The 25,052-nt window shown below is 42.7% G+C and overlaps 2 protein-coding genes across 9 annotated transcripts in view; one reads left to right on the top strand and one right to left on the bottom strand.

The window, feature by feature from the left end:
• The window catches only part of LCA5L (lebercilin LCA5 like), a 39,902-nt gene extending 39,436 nt beyond the window's left edge, over nt 1-466 (bottom strand). For 3 of the 8 annotated variants that reach the window (XM_047719836.1, XM_047719832.1, XM_047719847.1), the window contains exon 1: nt 250-361. The gene's annotated coding sequence lies outside the window, so the exon portion shown is untranslated. The other 5 variants (XM_047719823.1, XM_047719850.1, XM_047719829.1 and 2 more) reach the window with 4 other exon arrangements.
• Nucleotides 467-6,268: 5,802 nt separating this feature from the next.
• SH3BGR (SH3 domain binding glutamate rich protein) overlaps nt 6,269-25,052 on the top strand; it is a 54,847-nt gene continuing 36,063 nt past the window's right edge. The window contains exons 1-3 of the mRNA XM_047719859.1: nt 6,269-6,541; nt 14,351-14,536; nt 21,625-21,705. Of these exons, the coding sequence (XP_047575815.1) occupies nt 6,497-6,541; nt 14,351-14,536; nt 21,625-21,705 (312 nt within the window). The 5' untranslated portion in view covers nt 6,269-6,496. The remainder of the gene's footprint in view (nt 6,542-14,350; nt 14,537-21,624; nt 21,706-25,052) is intronic.

The raw sequence follows: 25,052 nt of genomic DNA, 5'->3' as shown, positions 1-25,052 counted from the left end.
TGGGCAGGCGCGAACCTCAAGGCAGCAGATTCACGCACGAGCCAAGCACTGGCCGGAGCCCGCTGCTGGGGGACGGCGCTGACGGCGGCCGCGGGTCCCCGGGCCGCGGCGGGCCGCCCCTGCGAGAACGCCCCGGCGGCCAGGCCGCGTGCGGAGGGGCCCCGGCGGCGCGGCGAGGGCGGAGACCCCCGGTGCGGGCTGGGCGGGCGCGCTCTGCGGGAGAGGCGGCCGGCGGCCCCGCTACGTTACCAACTCCAGGGAGAGCCAGGCGGCGCGGCCCGAGCCGGGCAGGGGCCAGAGCTGAGTGACCGGAGGCACCGAAAGGCCCAGAGGCTTGAGCAGGAGGCTCTGCCTAGGGCCGGGCCGGGCCGTTACCTGCTCCGCGCGGCTCCGCGGCAGCGCCAACCCCGCGGCCTCCCGGCCCCGCGCGTCGCTCTGGAAACCCGCGCGCGGCGCCTCCTGGGACCGGCGGAGCCGGGGGGCGGGGGGGCGGGGCGGCGGTGGCCGCGCGCTTGCGCACTGCTGAGCTGAGTGTAGAGACTTCGGCTCCTTAACCTCCCGCGGCCCGCCGTGGCCCCGGGCGCGTCTGGGGAGAACGAACGGATCCCGCGGCCGCGCAGCTGTCCCTTCACGCTCTCGGTCGCACTCGCCCACGTGCTGGTGTTCTGAATCCGAGCCCAGTGCGCATGTCTGTCCGGTTCCCTGCCGGGAGGTGCGCGGACCCAACTCCCGGTTGGCTGCCAGGCGGCGCGAGCAGGTGTAGACGCCAGGTTCCTGGGGTAGGGGGTCGACCCAGGTTGGAAGGTATAGACTCGTCGTCTCTTCCTGGAGAAGAAGGGAACAGAGAGCAGAACACTCCCGTTAATCTCTCTTCATAAAGATGAATTTCTATGGTGAAAGAAAATCTGATCCCAAAGCAATGCATGTTGGTTGCATAGAATTTAGAATGTAGAGCGAAGTACGAAGAAAAATTAAAAATCACCTGGATGATGGAATTGCAGGTGATTTTTAATGACTACATAGGACTTTTAAGCGACTGCATAGGCAGAGTTAATGAACATTTATATTACTTTTCCTCTTTCTCTCTGCCTTCCGCTCCTTTTCTCTCCCCCCGTATGTATTAATGCCATGTTGAATATCCCTATAAGTGAGTCTTTAAGATGTGAAAATTAATAAAGGGAAACATCGCTAAAGTAGGTCTGAGGCTAGAAGGGGAAGCCCTTGTCATTCAACTCAATTACAGGCTCCAACAGAAGTGTCGGTTACAGATTCCCCAACAGAAGAGTGTCAACAGGAAGGAATGATCAATTATGGGCCCAACAGGGGAAGATGTGCTTGGCGTCTCCTACGAGAAATTGGCCACCCTTGTTACTCAAGTCAGTGAGAGAGTCATCACCCTGAACTCTTGCTTTCTCAGAAGGACTTTTGAATCCCTCCCAACTTCCTTCTCCATAAAATCATGTTCCTCTCCTTTGTTGGTTGGATTTGTCTACGGTTTTGCCATGGCTTGAATGTCCCAAGTTGCAATTCTTTGTTACTCCTGACTAAATCCGTTTGCCAGCAAAATAACTCGCAGTTTGATGTTTAAGGTTAACAGACATCACCCCTGACTCCTTAGAATAAATCCTACATATGAAATTGAAGGATCAAAGGAAATGCCCACTTTGAGGCTCTCTGAATGTATATGAAAGTTTGCCTTCTAGGCAAATGTCTCCCAATCTTTAACCAACGATGGGGATAATCTTTTAATCTAGTTTATTTAAAAGATGTTTGCCCAAGTGTCAAAAGTTGACACTTGGATTTTATTCACATCTTTGCTAGGAAACATTTTAAAAGTATTTTTAGGGATATTTTGGACTTTGCTATTTGCTTTTTCCTGCCTTTTGCCCATTTTTCACGTGGTGTCCATCTTTGTAGAACTTTCGCTGTTCTGTGAAACTCAGGTCTCCTATACAAGAACTTGGTCTGTGGTATATGTTGTAAATATTTCCAATTTGTTTTAAATTTTGTTGACATGTATTTTGATATTTGTATACAGTCAAATTTACCACATTTACCACTTAGAGTTTTTGATTTGGATTTTATGAGTAGGGGTAGTGGGTGTTTCCAAACTGACTCTGTTTAGATCTAGTTTTTTAGGGCAAGGAGGGGGCAAGCCTTCCCCTTCACGCCACCACCTCGTCCTTCTTGTGCTGTTAGAGTGTCCACTCTAATTTTGGTGGGCTGTGTTTCAACAACCTTAGGTGGTGAGTTATCCCTAGAAGGCGGGTGGTGGCACTTTTTGTTGGTGGTGAGCTGGGCAGCATCTCTAGGAGGACATACAGCAGACAGGTGTCACCCTAGATTGACATTCATTGAAAGATGCTGGCTTTATGGCTGCTGGTGCTCCCAGGACAGTAACAAAAGTGGCAGCTTATAATTAAGTGAACATTCCAACCCTTGTACTTAGGACTGGATGATCCTGAAAGATGGAGGCCCCTCAGAGCTTCCTTTCCCATCCAAATGATCTCTCCTTTGCTTTGCTAGCTGTTCTTGTCTATAGCCTATGTTTCTGCCTTTGAAAGGGGATGTTTCCTTTCCATCGGTATCCATGTGTGTTATGAAAGGGGAGAGACCCAGTGAGTACAAAGCCGAAGAACTGCCTTTAGGAATTCTGCTAAATAGTAACATGCACCTTTATTTCTCTGTATTAGTTTGGTTAACTCCACTGTAACAAATCACCATAGACCCAGTGGCTTAAAACAACATTAATTTATTCTCTCACAGTTCTGGAGGCAAGAAGTCTGAAATCAAGGTGTTGGCAGGACTACACTCCCTCTCTTCAAAATCTCCTGGGAAGAATCCTTCCTTGCCTCCTTGGCTCATGGCAGGATCAGTCCTGTGTCTGCAGTCCTGTCTCCACACGGTGTTTTCTCTGTCTCTCTCTGTGTGCCTCCTCCTCCTCTTTTTTTTTTTTTTTTAAAGATTTTATTTATTCATTTGACAGACAGAGATCACAGGTAGGCAGAGAGGCAGGCGGGGGGGGGGGGGGGAAGCAGGCTCCCTGCTGAGCAGAGATCCTGACGTGGGGCATGATCCCAGGACCCTGAGATCACGACCTGAGCTGAAGGCAGAGGCTTTAACCGACTGAGCCGCCCAGGCGCCCCTCTCCTCTTCTTGTAAGGACATCAGTTATTGGGCTGAGAGCCCACCCGAAATCCGGGATGATTTAATTTTAAGATCTTCAACCAATGTCATCTGCAAAGATCCTGTTTCCAAATAAGGTCACATTCTGAAGTTTAGGGTGGACATGAATTTTGAGGGGAGACACTATTCAAGTCACTGCTGTTACTCTGGTGATCACCACTGTCATTCTACATAATACAAATATCCGTTTATTTCTCATTTTAGTTTACCTGTCATATTATGTAAACAGAAACATAGCATATGGTATCATTTATTTTAAGATCATCTGAGAATCTCTGCCCAGTTTGGAGTCAATACCTCACACTTTTATCATTAAAATTTGACGAAATCTTTCTTTCATAGTGTTCCACAAATCATCATGATGTACACTTCAGCTATCTTAGGATTGTATCTGTCAATTATACTGAAATAAAGCTGAAAAAAATTCTTTAACAAAATAAGTAACGTTATTTCACTTAGCATCTAGGGCTAGGGATGTGAAATGATAAACCTTTTACCTCTTCAGTAGAGCACACAGCTTTTTTGAAGTGAATTTTCTTTCTTTCTTTCTTTCTTTTTTTTTTTTTTTTTTTTTTTTTTTTTTAATTTGACAGAGAGAGATCACAAGTAGACGGAGAGGCAGGCAGAGAGAGAGAGAGAGGGAAGCAGGCTTCCCGCTGAGCAGAGAGCCCGACGCGGGACTCGATCCCAGGACCCTGAGATCATGACCTGAGCCGAAGGCAGCGGCCCAACCCACTGAGCCACCCAGGCGCCCTCTTTCTTTCTTTTTAAAAAAGATTTTATTTATTTGACAGACAGAGTTCACAAGTGAGCAGAGAGACAAGCAGAGAGAGGAGCGTGGAAAGCAGGCTCCCCGCTGAGCAGAGAGCCAGATATGGGGCTTGATCCCAGAACCCTGGGATCATGACCTGAGCCAAAGGCAGAGGCTTAACCTACTGAGCCACCCAGGCACCCCTCTTTCTTTTCAAAAATATTTTATTTATTTATTTACCAGAGAGAGAGAAAGAGAGAGAGAACAAGCAGGGGGAGCAGCAGAGGGAGAGAGAGAAGCAGGCTCCCTGCTGAGCAAGGAGACTGACATGGGACTTGATCCAAGGACGCCGGGATCAGGACCTTGGCTGAAGGCAGATGCTTAACTGACTGAGCCACCCAGGCATCCCTGAAGGGAATTTTCTAAGGCAGAGATTTGTTGAGCTTTTATTTTAAGCAGAGATTTGTTGAGCTTCACTTGGAATGTTTCGTATTCCTATTAATTATCTTGAAGTTTATTGGGGCCACTGTCATAAATGAAAAGATCTTTCAGCTAGAGTTTTCAAAGTCCCAATTTGTACATTTTCATGGTCATTATTAAAAAGGTAAACTTCTAAAAATAATCCATTGTGTAAAGAGGGTGTACTAGGAATTTGAGGGTAGTGTGTGAGGAGTTTTTCTGGTGTGGATGGGTTGGGTTCATGTTTTGGATGCACCATTTCCTATCCTCATCCTTGAGAAAGGATGGGAGTAGGACCCAGTGCTACTTTTGTGCAGATTAAGATAGGAGTAGGACCCAGTGTTAGTGTTGTGCAGATTAAGGGAGTGGTTTATGCAAAACAATTAGAGTACCCCTGGCACGTGTCAAACATTTAAAAAGTATTAGCTCTTACTTCAAATAGGCTATTCTTTCTCCCTGGGGCATGTGGATGGAGGGGGTGTGTCATTGTTAAAGGCAGCATTGCCCTGTACAACCATCAGCAGTTGTGTACTCTTTAGGGCACATGAGGATCAACTATAGTTTATGTTACTAATTTACAAAATCATTGAGAAATATGCATAGTTTTTTACTCTCTTCAGTCGTGTTTGGAGAAAAATGGTTTGCTTATGTGGTAGAATTTGAGACTAAGGTGTTGAAAAAATAGTTTGTATGACAAAAATAGTATTTACTTGCTTTATGATTTTGAAAATACAAGAAAGAGGAGCACAAATGTCCTATAATCTTTGGTGGGCTTGAAAATAAAATTTACAATGCTAATGACTTAAATCTGGGGAGCCATTAATCATCTTCAGCAAGGGCCTAATTTGGGGAGCAAATCTGCATAGTGAGGCTCCAAGTTAAATGGCAGTCAGCTCAATCATTCGTTCTATGTAAATGGATTTGAGCTACGTTGCAGGGATGGGGTGTCCTTTCTCAGCAAAGGCACCTATCCTAGGGGAGGGGATCAGGCCTCTAGGGTTAGGGGGCAGGTAGAGAAGGCTTCCAGACCCCTCTCTGCTCCAGCATGCCAGTAACCACCTCCTCAGGGAGCAGCACAGGACTTAAGAATAAAAAGAAAGTGAGAGAGAGAGAGAGAGAGAGTGAGTGAAGAGAAGAGACTCAGTTATAAGAGGAGTAAATGACCCCTTGGTGCCTTTGTGTCCTATGTTCTTGAGCTTGATTTTGAAACTCATCAGAAAAATTGGACGGTAGCATTTGGGCTTTTTACTCGATTTAATTATCTACATAAAGAAGACGGAGAGAGACTGTTACAAACTTTTATTTTCTCCCCACGTCTCTGAGATAGTGAAGACATTTCGCTTGTTGAACTCATCCCTGCTGACAGCCGGCCTCTGCCGCCCTGCCTTGTCTGGGATGTCAGTGAAACCTTACACCTCTGTGGTCTGTCAGCTTCGTTCTTTAGGAGCAACAGGTGGGAAAGGGAGAAAACTGGAAGTGGGCCACGTCTAAAGGCATCTCTTGTATAAGAGTTCACCATTTTTTTTTTTTTTTAACCGACTGGAAAATGTGAAAGTCAGGACGCCTTTGCTTATTTCAAGGCCTGTGTGGCTGTTCCGACCCTTGCGGTCCGTTTGCCCAAAGCCTCTCAAACACAGCCTCCCCAGGGGACGAGCTGGCGTCTTCTGGGCTTTTCAAGCGCCCAGGCGCTCGGCTGTCACCTCAGGCGTCTATGCCTGCGCAGCCCTGATTGGTGCTCGGCGGCCTGATTGGTGTGCGGCGCAGCCTGGCCTTTTAGGGGCTGTTGTCCAGCGTTTAAAGTCAGTGGCTGCTTTTATCCACCAATCCCGTCTTCGCCTGGCAGATCCCCTCTCGCCCCCGGCCAATGGCCCGGAAAGCCCGAGCTGCCCGCACCGCTGCTGGCAGTTGCAGGGCTTAAGTTGCGGCGGGAGGCTCAGGGGCTCAGACCGCGCGGGGCGGCCGCCAGCTCGCACCTGGCACCTGCACCTGCTGTTACCTGGCACCTGCTACCTGCCCGGCCGGGGCCGCGGTCGGGATCCGTCTAACGCCGCGTTCCCTTGCGGGGGTGTGTCGGGGGGAGCCCTTTTTCCGACTGTCAAAATGGTTATCAAAGTGTTTGTTGCCACATCTTCTGGGTCCATAGCGGTAGGTGTCTGCTGGAATTGGTGGGGCTTTCATACTGTTGGATTTTCTGAGAAACTCAGACCAGGAAGTAGAAGCAGCGGGTCTGGCCCAGCGTTGGCCTGAAGTTTCTTTTGTGAGGAGAGTGTAAGTCAGCCGTAGCTCCGCAGTAAGCCTGCGTGCCTTTGCTTTCTGCGTTTGCTTTAACCGTGTTGAAGACGTGTGGAAAATGAGTGGTCCGGGCTAGCTGGGTTTGAAAGGGATTCCAGGAAGGGGGCGTGTGTGATACTAGAATTTTTAAACATGTGATTTGTGTTGTGTTCGCATATATTATAGAATCAAAGCCCTTTTTTTTTTTTTTTTTTTTGGTGGAGTGTTTCTGCCGATCATTCTGTAAGGCGTAGACTAATTTAAAGTTGCAAATAAATGACACTTTGTGTCACAATATTTGGAGGGTGTGATGAACCAGATTACCAAAATGACTCCTGGAGGTAATTACAGTTGACTCTTGAACAATTCGGGGAGGGGAGAGAGGCACTCACACTTGCATAGTGGAAAATCCATGTATAACTTTTGACTCCCCCAAACTTTACTAATGGTCTACTGTTGACCATAAGGCTTACTGACAACATAAACAATCGATTAACATATTTGTATGTTATAGGTAATATAAACTGTATTCTTACAATAAGTAAGCTAGAGAAAAGAAAACGTTATTAAGAAAACTGTAAGAAAGAGAAAATACATTTACCATACTTTCGGTAGTTATAGAAAAAAAATCTGTGTATGAGTGGACCCGTGCTGTTTAAAAGTTGCGTTGTTCAAGGGTCAATTGTACTTAGGTGTGTGATGTAACTATACCAAAAGTGTAAAGTTAGCATGTGTAATAGTATTATTTGGGGAAAATGATGTCACAGTGACAAGAAAAAACATCTCTAAGGCCACAGTTTCAAACGTTCTAGGAATTCAAATGGGCCAAAAATAGGTGTGAGGAGCCCACCCCATAAAGTGGCCTCTGCTTTCCCTGGGACCAGGCTCAGAATTACCCCTCCAGTTTCTGCCTTCATTCTGTGCAGGATAGACCTGACTGAAGAAACAAGGGTAACTGAAGCTGCCACTTCTCCTTGACAATGCTTCAGTCTTTGATTTTAGGCTTGAACCTGCAGTTATCTATTGGAGACTGACATTTCTGGGAGCATTTGAGGCTTTTGGGGGGGGTGTAGGAGGAAGCCATTTCATCAGTCCTGATGAAACAGCACCGGCAAGGGGGCTGTTTCCTTTTATATCTAGTTCCTGGGCCATCCTGCAGCTTGGATTTCCCTCAGGGCCAGGGATGATACCCTTGGCCAGCAGCTGGCTGGGAGCAGCCCCAGTGCTGGCTCTTGAATGCCCCCACCCACAGCCCTGAAAGTTCATGCAGTTTCCAGAGGACAGGAAGAGAATAAGAAAGAAGAGGCTGGTTGTCGCTCTGAGCACAACCCATCAGCAACCACTTAGTATCTGTGGAGCATCTTTTAACAGAAACAGAGGAGGAAAAATTCCAGATGTAAAACCACAAAATCTTTTGTGGCTGTTGATGACCTCAAAACTTTTAGTTGATCCATAAAGAGCACATTTTTGGATTATTAGATTAAAAATAATTTTTACTGAAGAAAATGGCTTTAGTGGGCTCTCAGTATCCTGTTGATGCTTTACAGAAACTTTTACCAGTGACTAATCTCCATGCTCTGTAGGCCACGTGTGAGTGCCCTATGCCTCCTTCCAGAGATGGTGGACAAACTTGTGGAGTTCTTAGGATTATTTGAGGTCTTATATTCTTGAAGTCTGGGCATATGATTGAGTTAGCCTCAGAGGGGCTGGAGAGGCACTGTTCATGCTAGGATTTTAGAAAAGCCACATTAATTCTGGTTCACTAAGCAAATGTTTCGTTGTCTCTTGGAACTGTTTGACCTTGGGAAAGTTATTTCACCTTGCTAAGCCTCAATTTCCTTATCTGTAAAATGAGGTAAGAATAGTATTCGTCGCATGGCATTGCCATGAGGATTTAGGAAATAAGCCCTTGGGTGCCTTACAGGGTGTCCCGTGCTTAATCAGTGCTTAATACATATTATAATTACTAGTTAATTTTATAATTATTACTAATGGCTACTTAATATTATAGTTGTTTTAAGTATTAGGTATTATTATTGTTAGCTAATGTTAGTTAATGCTTAAAAAAATATATATTTTTTTAATTTTATTTTTTATAAACATATATTTTTATCCCCAGGGGTACAGGTCTGCGAATCGCCAGGTTTACACACTTCACAGCACTCAACATAGCACATACCCTCCCCAATATCCATAACCCCACCCCCCCTCTCCAAACCCCCCTCCCCCCATCAACCCTCAGTTTGTTTTGTGAGATTAAGAGTCACTTATGGTTTGTCTCCCTCCCAATCCCATCTTGTTACATTTATTCTTCTCCTACCCCCTTAACCCCCCATGTTGCATCTCTTAAAATATATTTTAAAAAGATTTTATTTCACTTATTTGTGGAGCATAACAAATAGCATGGAGGACAAGGGGAGTTAGAGAGGAGAAGGGAGTTGGGGGAAATTGGAAGGGGAGATAAACCATGAGAGACTATGGACTCTGAAAAACAATCTGAGGGGTTTGAAGGGGCGGGGGGTGGGAGATTGGGGGAACCAGGTGGTGGGTATTAGAGAGGGCACGGATTGCATGGAGCACTGGGTGTGGTGCAAAAACAATGAATACTGTTGTGCTGAAAATAAATAAAAAAAAGATTTTATTTATTTGAGAGAGACAGAGAAAGATTGAGAGAGAGAGAGAGGGCACTAATAGGGGGAGGGGCAGAGGAAGATGGAGAAGCAGGCTCCCTGTTGAGCAGGGAGCCCACACAGGGCTCCATCCCAGGATCCTGGGGATCATGACCTGAGCCAAAGGCAGATGCTTAACCAATTGAGCCACCCAGGCACTCCAATGTTAGTTAATGTTCATCAGTATTATTGTAGTTGTTATAATTATTAGCTAATATTAGTATATGTGAGTCTGTGATGATTATGTGTCAGAATAATTGTCCCAAGCCAAATGGGTGGAATAATTTCTTTGCTATCCTAAAGAAGGACAACTGATTATTCCCATGGTATCAGTGCTAATGATTTTCCCTGGGTGGGGGGACTTCACCCAGAAGCTTCTTTGCAGGAGAACCCCAGAGCAGCTGCCAGTGTGTGTGGTGGTCAGTCTGCAAACACTTTACTACTTGTTTCTTTAGTTTCTTTACTTTAAAAATGGATTCTTGCCTGTAACTTAATCAGTGAGGTCATATGATTTCTAAGGGATGAATGAAATAAATGAAAAAGGAAATGTCTTCTTATAAGGGCTTATGCATATGCAGCTGTGTGTCATGTCTCTGAATGGTTGACGATAAGGCAATGTCACATGTTTTACCGATTTATGAAGGAACTTCATAATGAAGTTCCTTCATAGTGAACTTCATAGTGAAGAGAACTTGGGAGTGGGAACAGGTCTGTGTTTTCCCAAAGGCCAGTGCCACAGTGGGTTGGGGGACAAAGGGAGAGAGGACTGTCCTTGCTGTTTTCAAGATGCACAGCCCTTGGAACCATGACCTTTGAGGATAGACCCTGAGGGTGGCTCCTGGGTTTCTCCATCATTTCTTCCAGTCTTGCTTCAGTATAATATAGTGGGCAAAAACTCTGCCCTTGAATGAAATGGATCCTGGTGTATATCTTGGAAAATTCCTTAATTCATTGGTGCCTTAGCTTTTTTATTTTAAGATAGTGATCAGATTACTTAACCTGACTTGGCAATCAGGACAAGTCAGTGAGATAACCCTGTGCAGGCTCTCACCTTGTCCAAGATTCTCGGCCACACATCATGTGATGTTCCTTGGTTCTCACCAGAACCTGAGGAGGGTGGTGCTTTTCCCATTATCAGACAAGGCCATTCAGGAGTGGACCCCTGCTCAGACAGCAGCCTTCTGAGCCAGGGGAGAAATTCAGGGCACCTCCATGCAGGTCGTCAAATGCAGTGTGCTTTTCACTAAGTGCAGTGACCTCGGTCGGACAAGCTCCTAACTGTACAAGACAATAAAAGGGAGGTGCCAAGCAAATGACTCAAAGATCACTCTGACACATTACGGTAACCAACAGTGGCCAGCGACTTCTGGAAAAGAGCACTTTCTTAAGAGTAAATATAACAGGATAGGAAACACAGAGCTCTCTGAGCCTCTGCTAAAGTCCCAAAGACCCATAGTGACCCAGACATCAGGGACCCCAGATCCTCCAGAGGGCCTGCCTGGAAAGAATGTACAGCCTGTGGGACCAGCACTGGCCATGGTGCTGTTGGAGGGAGGAGAAGGGGCAGGAGGTGGGGAGGAGATGGTGTCTGTGGTGGGAACCACTGGGTGCTATGTATGCTTCTCCCCTGGGGGCCACAAAGGGAGCTAATGTCCTCTGGGAGCTGATGTCCTTGGGGGTCGGCTCAGGAGGCTACGTGGAAAAGAGCTGCACTTTGCCTGGGAGGGTCTGTGGGGCTCCTTGAATAGGAGGGGAGACTGTGGGAGAGGGGGCCCCCACTCAGGGTGGTCATCAAGGTATGGGCAGAGGTGACCATGTCACCAGGTGAGCTTATGTACTCCTTGCTCTGCTCTCTCCTCCTCTGGGCTCATCCTAAGACTCAACTTCAGCCCCCAGCAGAACTCAGGACATCGAGATGCTCCAAACATCGAGATCAGTGATGCCTTTAACCCAGTATAAAGTACTGGTGTTTGGGGAGGATAGAAACCGATTTTACTTTTCTTCTCTTTTTTTGAGGGGTGAGGGGCTGAGAAATAGCAATTTTTTTTTTATTTTATTTATTTGACAGACAGAGATCACAAGTAGGCAGAGAGGCAGGCAGAGAGAGAGAGAGAGAAGATGAAGCAGACTCCCTGCAGAGCAGACAGTCCGATGTGGGGCTTGATCCCAGGACCCTGGGATCATGACCTGGGCCGAAGGCAGAGGCTTTAACCCACTGAGCCACCGAGGCGCCCCGATAAATAGCAATTAACACAAGGTCAAGCAATTAACAGTCTGTTAAGTTCCTGCAGATGCAATTGCTTGTCTTGCAAGAGGTAACAGCAAACAGATCTTCCCCTCCCGTTTTCTTCATCCCTCTTTGACTTTCTAACTGCAGAAACACAAGTCAGGGCTTTGGGAATGGTTTTTCACCTATTCAGAAATTGTGGAATAAAATGAAATCCTTCTGTTTCATCTCAAGTCTTGAGGCATGATTAATAGAGGTGGAAATAATGTTGGTGAGGCGTCCAGGCTAATTTGGGATCCCAGGAGGGTATTTGAGGAGGAAGACAGGGGTTGGGACAGAATAAAGGATGTTGCCTTCTGAATCTTTAACTAAAAGTAAACCTGCCTAAAATGAAGAAATCTGTACTCTTCAAACAGCAAAGTTATCTCTGGAAATAGCCAAAGGAATAAGTAATTTATGGAGTGGCACAGATAATAATGGACAAGGTGGAAAGTATGTATAGAAAGCATGATTAATTAAAATAGTAATTTAGTTCCAATGACCTGTTATCAGGTCTGATGGGATTTTGTAATATTCAGAAATTCAGCTGTGAAGCTATGGAATTTGGATCACAGTTTTGGGACGAGGAGTAGAAGGTCTGAGGGCTATGTTAGCTTAGCCTTGGGGGAGGGCACATGGGGGAGAAACACGAGCTCCTCCTTTGCTTTTGATAAATGTGACACTCAGGAATGTGCCAGAAGCTTGTGCCAGAAGCTTAGGGGAAATTCTGTCACCCCACACCTTTCTGTAGGACTTTAATTTTTATTTTTGTCCACACTTGCTTCAAACTGAGTCTTACTGATTAAGTGTTGTATTGTAGCTAACAGTGGCCTTCAATTTATAGATCTAATACTTTTAGACGCATTACCTTTGCTATGTTGATGGAATAAATAAACAAATAAAATAAATTTACTTAAAAAGTAAATGTGTGATTACCATTTTTACAAACCTGGATACCTAACTTATATATACAATTTTACTTGCAATTTACATTTACTTGTAAAAAATTATTTATATTCATTTATGTCATATTTATAATTCATAGAATATACATAATGTTACCACCAAATTCTGCATAATCCAAAACTTAATTTGGTTTTGGTTGTGACCTGCTTCCAGGGCTTAAGTGTCTATATGTACTTTATTTTTCCTTATATTAAGAAAGAAATACTCTACACATGAGTCATTGATAGGCTCATTCATTTTGGCAAAAATGAATAAAATAATTTTTTTTTTTGGTATACAAATCTATGAAAGGAATTGGGTTTGACCCAAAGAAGAAATAGCAATTAACACAAGGTCAAGCAATTAACAGTCTGTTATTAAGACTAGACACTAGGTTTGGGATGGGCATGAGCCTTTTGTAATGTTTGTTTGGGATTCTCAAATTTTAGTACCTCTGCTGATGAATGAGTTACACGAGAATGACAGGGGCCTCACACCCTATAAAGCAATTTTAATGGTTTGTTTCGATATGAGACAACATTCTATGGAGAAGATTTAACAAATTAAGATATTATTTTCGTGTCAAGGAAAATCTCTAATATTTTATGCTGATTTTTAAGAAATTACTTATTTTACCTCTCGATCATCTTTAGTACGTTCACTGCCTAGAATGTACAAATGAGTTCTTTGCATTTTTTTCACCCACATAAGCAGATTGTGAATCTGTTCACATGAAGAACTTGGTACACTGTCTTGTGCAGAGTAGAGTGGGTAAACAAGTGTTTATGACTGGTGGGGGGACCACTCTAGACCTCTCTCCCAGAGGCTCCTAAGTGGGGTCCATAGAATGGCACGGTGTTTACCAGTGTGTATGAAAGAGGGCATTGTGCATTTTGGGAGTGAATTCTTTGAAGAGAGAGAATGGTTGGAGTTGTCTCTGGGGGTGGAGGTATGAACTGTGAAGAGGGCCACATTCCTGAGCAATAGTGGCTGGTAGATGAGAGCCCAGGGTGGGGAGAGGGGCACCAAGAGTTGTCTCTCAGGCGAGGCTGGCGTCCCGCTCTCTGTGTGCGTGGAACGGAGAAATCTGAGGGAGGACAGGGTACTTTACTGTGTTACTGTTTGTGACTGGGAGACACAGCTACTGGCTTTTCCTGGTTTTTCCTCTGTCCTTTTGCCTTTCACTCATCTCCACGTGGGCTTTCCAATCTCCTTTATTATTTTTGAAGGCACTTTTGTTCAATGTGACTCACATGCCCATTTTCATAACTGTGAGTGAAGCGCTTTTTTAGTTGGGTGTACTTGCTATTTGAGTTTCGTGAAGAATTTTCTTTTCAATCTTTCCTTCTTGCTCTTCTCCCAGTCCTCCCTTTTCTTCATAACCAATTTTTATTTATTTATTTTTTTTTGGCATTAAGGCTTAGCAGAGGATTTAAAAGCATATCAAAGACCTCAAGTAAAAGCTATGATGAGGACCTCTCTATTCGTATTAGGTTGATTATGCCATGACTGAAACATTGGTGAGATTAAAATTTTAGAATTTAAACAATGACTCTGTTGACCCTTTATAACCAAGAGGTATGACTTTATTGTTTTCCTTATTTAAAAAACAGCAAGATTATTTGTGTTGTATGGTATAGTTGGAGAAAAGATTTAATTTATGTAAATATAAGCAAAACATAAGAAAACCCTTAGTCTTTTTAAAAATTTTTTTATTTTATTTTATTTTTTTATTTTCAGCATAACCGAATTCATTGTAAAAAACCCCTAGTCTAATAGTAATCCTTCTCTACTCTTGACCAGATTAGGAAGAAGCAGCAAGAAGTAGTAGGCTTTTTGGAAGCTAATAAGATCGACTTTAAGGAATTAGACATTGCTGGAGATGAAGACAATAGGAAGTGGATGAGGGAGAATGTTCCTGGAGAGAAAAAACCTCAAAATGGAATCCCTTTGCCCCCCCAGATCTTCAATGAAGAGCAGTATTGTGGGGTGAGTATTTGGTTTCTTAGGAAATTCTTCTGCATGTATGTTTATCAGAATTTGTTTAAAGCAGATTAATTTGGGGATGCCTGGGTGGCTCAGTCTGTTGGGTATCTGACTCTTGATTTTGGCTCAGGTCATGATCTCAGGTTAATGAGTCCAGCTCCACGTTCAGTGGGGAGTCTGCTTGAGATTCTCTCTTTCCTTCTCCTTCTGCCTCTCCCCCACAACTCTCTTTCTCTCAAAATAAAATAAATAAATCTTAAAAAAAAAAGAGAGGCTAATTTGGAGGCAGCATTTGAACTTGTTGATGGTTTTCAGGACATGATTTATTTCTATTAATACCTGGATGGTAGACCCATCGTGAGTCACTAATATATAAGATTCACAGAAGGATAGAAACAATAAAATGGTGATTTGGTAGTTCTTGGGATTATTTTAGGTCCCTTATTTTATTTTGAAGAGTGCATTTTGAAGAGTAGACATTTCATTAGAAAGGAATTCTGATCAGCCTCACGATGTGCACATTCATGAATCTAGGCAGACACAGGGTTGGCTTTCACTTTTATAAAGAACGATTTGCAGAAGTCAAATCCTAATACAGATGCAAGGTAAATTTGTGGAAATGTATCTAGATAGCTTAAAAACTGTTCTGGAAATTTTGATTCAATAGCAATTTTATTTTATACATTTAATAGTTCATTTCACCAGAAAATCACCTTTGCCTCCAGAGTTTATAGTTATGTTTAGTAAATCAAATTGTTGAAAAGAAACATTTAGAGATGATGGAGAAAGGGAGGAGGAGGGAGGTGCTGCCCTCAATAGGCTCGAATGGGACTAGTCAACAGAAAGATAAAGAGGGAGAGTATAAGTAGAGGGAGGAGCAGAGGGAAAGGGAGAAGCAGGCTCCCTGCTGAGTAGGGACCCCCCCCTCCATGCGGGGCTCCATTGCAGGCCCCCCGGGATCATGACCTCAGCCAAAGGCAGATGTTCACCCAACTGAGCCACCCAGATGGGGAAACCAGTTCAAAGAAGTTATTGGAGATCATAAAGAAATACGAGAGAATTGGAGATGCCAATAAGAATGCCCAAAGAGCAAGAGCCTGTGATAGAAAAAGAGAAGAGTTTAGCTATTGGATCAGTGAAATTATTCTCATTACTTTGAATCTCTGTGCTAATTTTGCTAATTTTTCTCTGGGGAAATAATATACACACAGTTCAGGAAATACCACAGAAGCTAAAGAAATAGTTGATAATAATTCATATTGAAGAAATATGGTCATATAGATTAAAGCAAAGAACAAAAAAAAAAAAAGAAGAAACATTTAAAAACTCAAATAACTTCAGAGCATGAGAGCTGACTTGGATTTCTGTCTATGTGAGTGAGGCTATCTTTTCCTACATTTATAAGCTATCTTTTCCCCCCTTATGATTCGCTATTTTTCTGTTGGGTTACAAGTAATATTTATTGGTTTGTAAGAGTCTTCATTTGTGAGGGAAAGTAGCCCTTTTATGATCACAGATGTTGCAAAAATTTTTCCCGTGGTTTTTGTTTTTCTTTTGGCATTTTAAAGTTATTTTTTTTAGAATGCAGAACTTAAAACATTTTTTGTGAAGACAAATTCATGAATCCTTTTTCTTTGTGTTTCCTGATCCTGAGTCTTACTGTCAAAAGTTTTCTGCACTCTGAAATTATCAAAAGAATAATTTCATTTTTTCTTCTGATACTTTTCCAGTGAAAGTAATATTTTAAATCTCTTACTTTTGCTTATTTTAATTGTCCTTTTAAATTAAGGTTAGTTATAGTAGAGAAAATATTGACATATGTAGCTTTTAACGTATGTTAACTCTTAGGGTAAAAGTTCTGCAATTACTTTTTCTATGAAAAGAAAACCTCAAAGTCATTTCTTATCCCATTTTGGTGTGATCTAGTGATTTTTTTTTTCATTTTAGTTGTGGAAGAAAAAGGAAAGTTTTCCTCTTTCCTAAGAAAAAGACTTCTACTTTTTAAGAAGATTATTTTCTAATATTTGGATATATATTTGTAATATTTCAGTATATATTGTTTTGTAATAGAATATTTTGAATATTATTTTATAATTTTTTCCTATTACAAGTATGGATCTAATGAGATGAGTCTATAAATTCTCCTTATTATTTTTAAAGTTTTATTTATTTATTTTAAAGAGAGAGAGTGCGTGTGTGCCAGCAGGGGGAGGGTCAGAGGGAAAGGGAGAGAGAGAATCTGAAGTTATCTCCCTGCTGAGCTCAGAGCCCAGTTCAGCACTTGATCCCAGGACACTGAGACCATGACCTGAGCCAAAATCAAGAGTTGAATGCTTAACCGACTGAGCTACCAGGTGTCCTGAGCCTATAAGTTATTTGTTTAACTGTTAATGTTAATTCTTTTCATTTCTGCTTTCAGAGAGGTATTAGTAGTGTATCTTATGAAAAGCTTTGCTAAATTTGCTTTTCTGCAGTCTGTGGACACTCTTAACAAAAGTGCATTAATGAGGCAGAGGACTTGGTTTCCAGAAAATAGTTAAAAATGATTATTTGTATTGTAGGTTCAGATTTTGAAAGGAGACTCGAAGGTTCCCAAGGCCCTGTCAGGTTTAAAATGGCATGAATCCGGATGGTCAGTCAGTGTGTCTTCCCACAAGCTTGAAATGCCTCCTATAATAATAATTATTATGTGTGTAGAATCACTGGTCTCAACTCGAATGGTCACTCGTATGCCTCGTCTGATGATGGTGGCAGGTAGCAGGAACCTCAAGGACGGGCGGTGGGTTTCTCGCACCACAGCAGTAAGGGGACTGGATGTCGATGGTAGTTTTAAGTACCATCCTGTCCCTGCCAGTGCGAACTCCTGCTGCTCTATCTATGCAGAACGGATGAAGATATTATCCCGAAGGCATGGCTGACAACCGTTAGCTAGAGAAAGGAGACACCCGATGGAAAGCCAGGCGTAGTGGAGCCCAGGTTACCCGCCTGGCAGAGGATACTAACTGGTAATACAGACATGTCTGTCAATGCCAAATTGGAGTCTATGGGTCTTAGCCCAGGTAGAGGCTGGGTGCCTGCCTGGGCCTGAACACAGTCGAAGGGGACCTTGGTCATTCAGCACAGGCAAGCATCCTCAGGACTGCGAGGGAGTCAGGAGACAAGCCCAGTTAGGGACGGGGAAGGGCGTTCTCAGAGCAGAGATGTTACCGGACAAACTATTTCACATCACTAAAAACTTATTATGAAATGTATCATGTGATAAAAATACAGAGCTTAAAGAGGAATAACAAAATATACAACTATGTGTGCACCAAACATTAAAAGAGCCTTAAGACCTTAATCACTGTTTCCCTATTTACATGTATTTTGTTGTTTTTTTTTTTTTTGTTACTTTAGGTGGCTGGCCTTCATTCCACCCCACAAATTAGGCATTTCTAGTGATTGTTTTATAGTCAATACTTGTTAAGGGCTAGATTTATATTAATTTATAGTCAATACTTGTTAAGGGCTAGACACATATTTATTAATGTCTTTGTTCATGATTTCTTCTGGCATCATAGATAATAAATCTGAAATCACTTTCCTTTGGTTTAATATAGCCTATAAAAGTTTCTTTAAGTGACTGTCTATTGGTGGTAAATTCTCTAAATTTTTGTTTGAAAATGACATTTTTCAGAAAAATGTCTGTTTTACTCTCATGTCTAAAAATGGTTTCATTGAAAAAAAATAGTTTTGCTGGGTCTAAAATTCTGGGTCGATGGTTGTTTTTTTCTAAAGATGTTGAAATTATGGGTGTCTGGGTGGCTCAGTTGGTTAAGCAACTGCCTTTGGCTCAGGTCATGATCCCAGCATCCTGGGATCGGGTCCCGCATTGGGCTTCCAGCTCCATGGGGAGTCTGCTTCTCCCTCTGACCTTCTCCCCTCTCATGCTCTCTCTCACATAAATAAATAAAAAAAAAAAAAGAAAGAAAGGATGAATCCCCAAGTTTTGTAGCAACATGGATGGGACTGGAAGAGATTATGCTGAGTGAAATAAGTCAAGCAGAGAGAGTCAATTATCATATGGTTTCACTTATTTGTGGAGCATAACAAATAGCATGGAGGACAAGGGGAGATGGAGAGGAGAAGGGAGTTGAGGGAAATTGGAAGGGGAGGTGAACCATGAGAGACTATGGACTCTGAAAAACGATCTGAGAATTTTGAAGGGGTGGGGGGTGGGAGGTTGGGGGCACCAGGTGGTGGGTATTATAGAGGTCACGGATTGCATGGAGCACTGGGTGTGGTGCAAAAATAATGAATACTCTTATGCTGAAAAAAATAAAAAAATTAAAAAAAAATCTTTAAAAAAAAGATGTTGAAATTATGATTTTACTTTCTTCTGACTTCTGTATTGGTGTTAAGAAGCCAGTTGTTAGTCTAACTGTCATTCTTTCGTGGGGAAACTGTCTTTTTCCTTGCCCCCTCTGCCTGACTCCTTCATTCCCTCCCTTGCTGCCCTCCTTTTATAAAACTCCACACCTTAGGCTTCAGTCACTCCTGCCTTCACTCTCTGTGGCATCAAAGTGGACATAAAGGGGCGCCTGGGTGGCTCAGTGGGTTAAGCCGCTGCCTTCGGCTCAGGTCATGATCTCAGAGTCCTGGGATCGAGCCCCGAATTGGGCTCTCTGCTCAGCAGGTAGCCTGCTTCCTTCTCTCTCTCTGCCTGCCTCTCTGCCTGCTTGTGATCTCTCTGTCAAATAAATAAATAAAATCTTTAAAAATCTTAAAAAAAAAAAAGTGGACATAAAGATCTACTGGTTGTGTCAGAAACTCTGCCTTGGTATGTGCTTATTCTTAGAATCCCTGGTCTCACCTGCGATGATCTTTCCTTTGTCAGCTCAACAATGTGTCTATACTTCTTCTCTTTATCTGACTTCTTTAAAAAATTGTTTTTGAGGGGCGCCTGGGTGGCTCAGTGGGTTAAAGCCTCTGCCTTGGGCCGGGTCGTGATCTCGGGGTCCTGGGATCGGGCCCCACGTCAGGCTCTCTGCTCAGCGGGAAGCCTGCTACCCCCTCTCTCTGCCTGCCTCCTCTGCCTACTTGTGATTTCTGTCTGTCAAATAAATAAATAAAATCTTTAAAAAATTGTTTCAGGGTCTCTAATCTGCTATACTATCACGGCTGGTGGTTGAAAAACCATTTCATACTCATTATTTTCTGTATCTATTTGTTAGTGTCAAGTAAAAAATAAAGACAAATTGTTGTTCAGTCCTTGGAAGTTAGAAAAGCTATTTGGAAAAAAAAGAGAGAGAGAGAGAAAGAAAAAAAAAAAAGAGAAGCTATTTAGACCTAAGTTGAAGCAAAAGACAATTCACTCAATGATAAGAAACATTTTCTGGGGCACCTGAGTGGTTCAGTCGGTTGGCATCTGCCTTTGAGTCAAGACATGATCCCAGGGTCCTGGGATTGAGCCTTGTGTTGGGCTCCCTGCTCAGCAGGGAGTCTGCTTCTCCCTCTGCCCCTAACCCCCTTACCCCCCACCCCCACTTATGCTCTCTCTCTGTCTCTCTGAAATAAATAAAATCTTGAAAAAAAAATAAAACCTTTCTTGATTTGAAAGCTTCTAGAGTTGGCCAACTAGAGAAGTTACAGATCTTTACGGAATTTTTGTAAAATGGAATAAATTTACTTCATTGTCTTTCATCTATTCTCTACTACTACTACTGTGTTCTATCATATAATTTTTAAAAAAAGATTTATTTATTTATTTATTTGAGAGAAAGAGAGAGAGAGTGTGTGAGTATTTGGTTGGGGGGAGTAGCAGAGGGAGAAGAAGAGAGAGAATCTCAAGCAGACTCCCCACTGAGCCTGGAGCCTGATATGGGTCTCGATCCCATGACCCTGAGATCATGACCTGGGCTGAGATCAAAGAATCCAGTGCTCAACTCACCGAGCCAACCAGGCACCCCTCTATCATGTAATCTTTAACATCCTGCGTATGCATGCTCCAGGAATCCATACCAAATGACCACTTGCTCTTGATGCTCTAGTTCCTCCAGCTAAGATTTGAGGCAGCTCACAAAAATACATTCCGTATGAGAGAGTACAATTAGCCACTGAGTGAATCTGGGCAACAGGTAGGAAAATAATAAAGCTTTGGGTAAGATTGACATACAAGAATACGTAACGTTTTCTTCCCGATGTCAGTGGCCTGTATTTGGTTTTAAGCTTCTTAACACATGTAAGAGTAGAGTGGGCAGTAACACTAAGTTGGTTTGAGCACCCTCTGTTCAAACTAGGCCATACACACCACACTTAGTGCATGGAGAAACTGATCGCTGCCCCGACGACAGAGACAGGCAGTCATGAAGTAGTCTGGGGAAGCGCTCCTATGTTTTAACTATATGAAATGAAACCTTCTGGGCTCCTGACAACCATGCTCCTGAAGAGGGTTTAGGGCTGGACCCCTGGGTGGGCATGTGGTGGGGAGCAAAGTGGGGCTTCACTGAGCTCCAGATTTCAATCAGCTATCAGGTTTCACCACACTCTGTAGTTTTTCCCACTCTGCCAAAACAGGTGCCACTGTAAGCCCTCCATGATCCTGTGGCAGCTGGTATCAGAAGGTCTGAGATGGGTCTTGTCCCGTAGAAGCTATTACTCTACTCTAAGCTATTACTCTAACTCTGGAGAAATCCTGTGTTGTCTTAGTCTCAGCTGATCAGGGTCCAAATCCATGGGGCCAAATTTTAAGGAAACAAGCTGAAGATATGACACTTCCGGAGAATCCTTTCATTCTGTATATCTGAGTCTTGTCAGCAATTCCTGAGCACAACCAGGTGTGTGTGTGTGTGTGTGTGTGTGCGCGCGCGCGTGCGTGTGTGCTCATTCTCGCTGCTTTGTATTCTGCACAGTGAAATGATAAAAACGAATTTAAAGTTCATGGTTAGAGATTTCTTAACTTTTGGGGTTAATCATCTTTGACAAAACAAACTGGGATAAATTTTTGAGTTATATCTTTTAAGTTAACGACTAATAAAAATGATCAAATTAGGCAAATATTCTGGCTCACAATTGTGCAGTGGGGTTTAAACATTCTTTTTCTTTGCTTCCAGGATTTTGACTCTTTCTTCTCTGCAAAAGAAGAGAATATTATTTATTCATTTCTGGGTTTGGCTCCCCCTCCAGGCTCAAAGGTAAGCTTGAACACCCCACTGGGTCTCCACACAAGTCATAATAAATGAAGCTAGAAGTCAGCATCCAAGACTGTTTAATAAAAGATGATCTCTACATTAACATAGTTTAAATATATTCCTTATTCTGATGAAGTCTTATACATGTGTAGCTTATTTTAGTTAATTTTATAATAATATATCACCTGTATTAATTCTTTCTATTTAAAATGAGTTAACTTTGCTTTTTTAGAGAGGGGAAGGGTGAGATCCAGACACAAGAACAAGATAAATCTCAACCTCTTTTTCTCTTCTGGTGTTGTATCTTTGATTACGCATAATTATGTCAGTTAAATATGGAATTAGGCTGATAAAGCCAATATCCTGAATTTGTCTGATGGAGATCACCTGGCTGAGTCCATGCACCAGCCACCGCATCATTCCTTCTCCCAAGAATCTCACACATGACTCTCCACCGGTCAAGACAAGTACGCATTAGTTTAATTCATTTGTTCCTTAATTAATTTGTTTGCTTGTCCTCAGCTTCATTTCAAAGAAGATTTGTGATGACTGAGTCCAAATTAATTCTCATTGTAGGAGAAACAACTCAAAAGCCTACCTTATAGAGATGGGTGTGTTTCAGAGGCATGTGGCTGTGCTGTCTTTCATAGGTCAGCATTCTTCAGGTAATGCCATTCGGGACCTCTTAGTGCCTAGGTTAACATCAAAGGTCTAGTGGCAATTCCTTCTCCAAAGGTAACATGTAGATTTCACAATTGCTAATAAGGTTTTACATGAGGAAGAAAATCTTCCCTTTTAGTGAAACACCTTTTTGGCTTTGACCAACTTAAATGCAACACATTTCATATATGCTATTCACAGTTAAGAAAAGCTATTACAAAAAAAAAAAAAAAAAAGAAAAGCTATTACATGCAATTCATTCTTTTTTATTTGGCATTGGAGTTTGGTATGGGAGTTTTATTTGGTATAGGTGTTTATTAACGGAGTCATGTTAGTTTACTTACTACATTCAAGACATGGTGCCTTGGTGTTAAGGTACATTTCTTGGTGGGGACATTCAGGTCACTTGTGTCTTGAAGATGAGAAGGAAAGGTAGAGGGAAGACTGTTTCAGGCAAAGGGAAGGTGAAGTGCAAAGTCCCCGAGGCAGGAAAGAATGTGGAAAGTTCTAAAACTGCCATGAGGCCCACATTGTTGCAGTGAAGGGTGGAGGTACCATAGGAGGTGGGAGTTGCAGGTGGACATCCCATGGGCCATAGTGGTGCTCTGGATTCTGTCTTACATGCAGTGGGAACATTGTAACTGGTTTAAGCAGAGAAGTAATCTTATTTCCTTTTTGAAAAGTCATTTGGTTACTGTGGGATGAATGGACAAAAAGGGTGCATACTCCCATAGTAATACAGATGAGAAGTCATGGCAGCTTGGCCTAGGGTGGTGGGATAGAACTGTATGGAAGTGGATGATTTTAGGGTCTATTTTGGAGGAAGAATTGGTAAGACTTGCTGATAGATTGAATGTGGGTGTGGGGATGGAGTTTCTGGTTGTTGGGTGTATGCATTCACTTTGGTGGAGGACCATCTTTTCAGGGGGTTTTTAGGTCTGAATGAGATATCTAAGTGAAGAAGTGAGGTAGACAGTTGTGTGTCTCACTGAGGTCTGGTTGAAGATGCACATGTGGGGTCTGCTGGCATGTGGATGGGGCTAAAGTAAAGAGGGAGGGTTGACAGGAAGGACGCCGGGCTTGGAGGTACTCCAAGCTTAAAGCTGGGTAGAGGAGAAGCAGAGGCCACCTGAAGAGGCCGAGATGGACAGAGTCAGAAGGAGACCAGGAGTGTGTGGCATGAAGGCTGCCAAGGAGGAGCATTTTACACAGAAGAGGGTCCAGCACTTCTGAGAGATTGAGTCAAGTGAGGACAAACAGGTGACCATTGTGTTTCCTTTTTATTTTTCTGTAAGATGTTTCCTAAGATGTCTGAGGACCCTTGGTTATCTAAGAACAAGCTGCTAAAAAGTTGAATGGATGGTCTCGACCCATGGTCATAACTTTCTCTGTGGTAGGCTTTACCATGGGTTGACTTAGCGATGATCTGTTGGCTTTCTGTTAGGGATCCGGGATTGCGGGCTTTTGCTGTTGGTTTAGGTTTGTTTCTCCTTCTCCCTCTGCTCCTCTCCCTGCTCACACTCTCTCTTTCTCAAATAAATAAAATATTTTTAAAAAGGCAAGTATCATTATCTATCCTTCTCTAAAGTCCTTTCCATATTAATTTAGTTAATTAGTCAGTTAATTCTGTCTAATTTACTTCTCAGTCATATAATGAAATTAAATGTTTAATTTTTGGTTGTCATCTTAAAAATATAATACTGAGATGTTAATTCAGACATCACAAAATTCACCTATTGGAAGTATGCAATTACTGGCTTTTTAGTATAGTCACAGATTTGTGCAACCATCACCATGATCTACTCCCAAAACATTTTCATCAATCACTCCCCCAAAACCCAGTACCCCTTAGCTATTACACCCCACTCCTCAATCTAACCATGCTCCCAGCCCTAAGGAACCACTGATATACTTCTTCTATATAGACTTTCTTCTTCTCAGCATTTTGTAAAAATGAAATCACACAACATTTTGTTCTTTCTGCCTGGCTTCTTTAACTTAGCATAATGTTGTCAAGGTTCATTCATTTTCTAGTATGTAACAGGACTTCTTCCTTTTTATGCAGAATAATATTCTATTGTATGGAGAGACCACATTTTACTTATCCACCTACCAGTTGATGGATACTTGAATTGTTTTCATTTTTGAGCTATATGAGTAATGCTATTATGACCATTTGTGTATCTTTTGCTTGGTTTCATTTTAAATGGTACTATTTTATATTACAGGTTGCTGTGCTGTAGAAACACTTGTATAGTTTTAAAAATTCAGATGCCAGAGTTTGTTTGACCTGCTGATTCTGAATTACTGGGAGAGGCCTGAGCATTTTTTAAAAAAATTTATTTATTTATTTTCAGCATAACAGTTTTCATTGTTTCTGCACCACACCCAGTGCTCCATGCAATCCATGCCCTCTCCAATACCCACCACCTGGTTCCCCCAACCTCCCACCCCTCGCCCTTTCAAACCCCTCAGATTGTTTTTCAGAGTCCATAGTCTCTCATGGTTCACCTCCCCTTCCAATTTCCCTCAACTCCCTTCTCCTCTCTAACTCCCTTGTCCTCCATGCTATTTGTTATGCTCCACAAATCAGTGAAACCATATGATAATTGACTCTCTCTGCTTGACTTATTTCACTCAGCATAATCTCTTCCAGTCCCGTCCATGTTACTACAAAAGTTGGGTATTCA

The sequence above is a fragment of the Lutra lutra genome, chromosome 1, assembly GCF_902655055.1.
Source record: "Lutra lutra chromosome 1, mLutLut1.2, whole genome shotgun sequence".
NCBI lineage: Eukaryota > Metazoa > Chordata > Mammalia > Carnivora > Mustelidae > Lutra > Lutra lutra.
This window is presented reverse-complemented; position numbering and strand designations above follow the sequence as displayed.